Source organism: Sphaeroforma arctica (genome assembly GCF_001186125.1).
Source record: "Sphaeroforma arctica JP610 unplaced genomic scaffold supercont1.8229, whole genome shotgun sequence".
NCBI lineage: Eukaryota > Ichthyosporea > Ichthyophonida > Sphaeroforma > Sphaeroforma arctica.
The window spans coordinates 1-1,267 of record NW_014032329.1 but is presented as its reverse complement, the minus strand read 5'-3'; the positions used below and the strand labels follow the sequence as shown (position 1 = coordinate 1,267).

At 35.9% G+C, this 1,267-nt stretch overlaps 1 protein-coding gene across 1 annotated transcript; it reads left to right on the top strand.

Annotated features, from left to right (window-relative positions):
* Positions 1-152: 152 nt before the first annotated feature.
* SARC_16504 (hypothetical protein) lies at positions 153-1,019 on the top strand (the record flags this gene model as incomplete). Its single annotated transcript, XM_014289391.1, has 2 exons — positions 153-245; positions 924-1,019. Coding segments are annotated over 2 exons (189 nt in total), but the record flags the coding sequence as incomplete, so codon positions are not given.
* Positions 1,020-1,267: the final 248 nt, after the last annotated feature.

Below are 1,267 nucleotides of genomic sequence, written 5' to 3'. Positions count from 1 at the left end.
TATTTATACCACACGTATACACATGTACACTCCCAGTACCTTTTACTTATACTCTTTACTTCCTTCCCACCACACACTACGCTTACACAGACATAGTTAGCGAGTCTCTCACCCAACTGGAGAACCTAGATATCTCTGACACACGCATTGACATGTCTTCTATCGCGGGTATCACACGCATCACCACACTCACGTCATTGTGTCTCGCGGGTGTGGGCAATACGGACAGCGAAGGCGATGAGAAGGTGTGTGTGCGCACGTGTGTGTGTGTGTGTTTGCACGTGAGTGTGCGTGTGCGGGTGTGCATGTATATTACACTGTGTTGCTGTGTAGTTGATGTTTTCGGTTGTATGCTTATCGCATTTTGTTCATGTGTAGTCGGTGTTCACAGGTGTATGTCTATGGGCCTGTTAGTGTCTACACATATGCATTTGTATCTGTATACTCAGTGCACACCTCACTGTGGCTCCATGCAAGTGGCGAAGGCGATGCAAAAGAGCGTATCCGTATATGTATCTGCGAATGTGTGTACATGAATGGATATATATTAGACTGCTGTTATATACAGATGGTGCATTGCTTTTGGATATGTATAAGCTTGTACGGGTTACTCATAGCCCATGTTTTATATTTAAGGTCGTACGTGACGTTCAGTACATATTAATATGGTTGTCTGTTTACCTGTGAGCACATGCTGACTTTCCGGTTGACTAAATTTACAACTTAACCCAATTATATGTATATTTTTACACACAAATAATATATATATATATATATATTTGTATATATATATACATATATATATTTGTATATATATATACATATATATATATGTATAGATACATATATATACATGTGCGTGTGTAATTTTGTAAGTATTTATATAGAACTGTGTCTAAATCCTTTGATTTTTCTTCGTATAGGCCCTCATTCCACTGGAGCCCTTGCAGAATTTGCAGTCGTTAAATCTGGACTATCATCACAAAATCTCAGACGGCAACGCGCAAAGCCTGGTTAAGGTACGTTCATATCAGTTCATTTTTACGTATATTATTTTTTTGTGATCAACTACATATACTCAGATGAGAAATTCTGTATATGAGTTTATGTACAGTTATATATATATATATATATATAGTCTATGTATATGTATCTGTATCTGTATCTGTATCTATATCTATATCTATATCTATATCTATATCTATGTCTATGTCTATGTCTATCTAATATACAATGTATATATATTTATATCTATATCTATATCTAT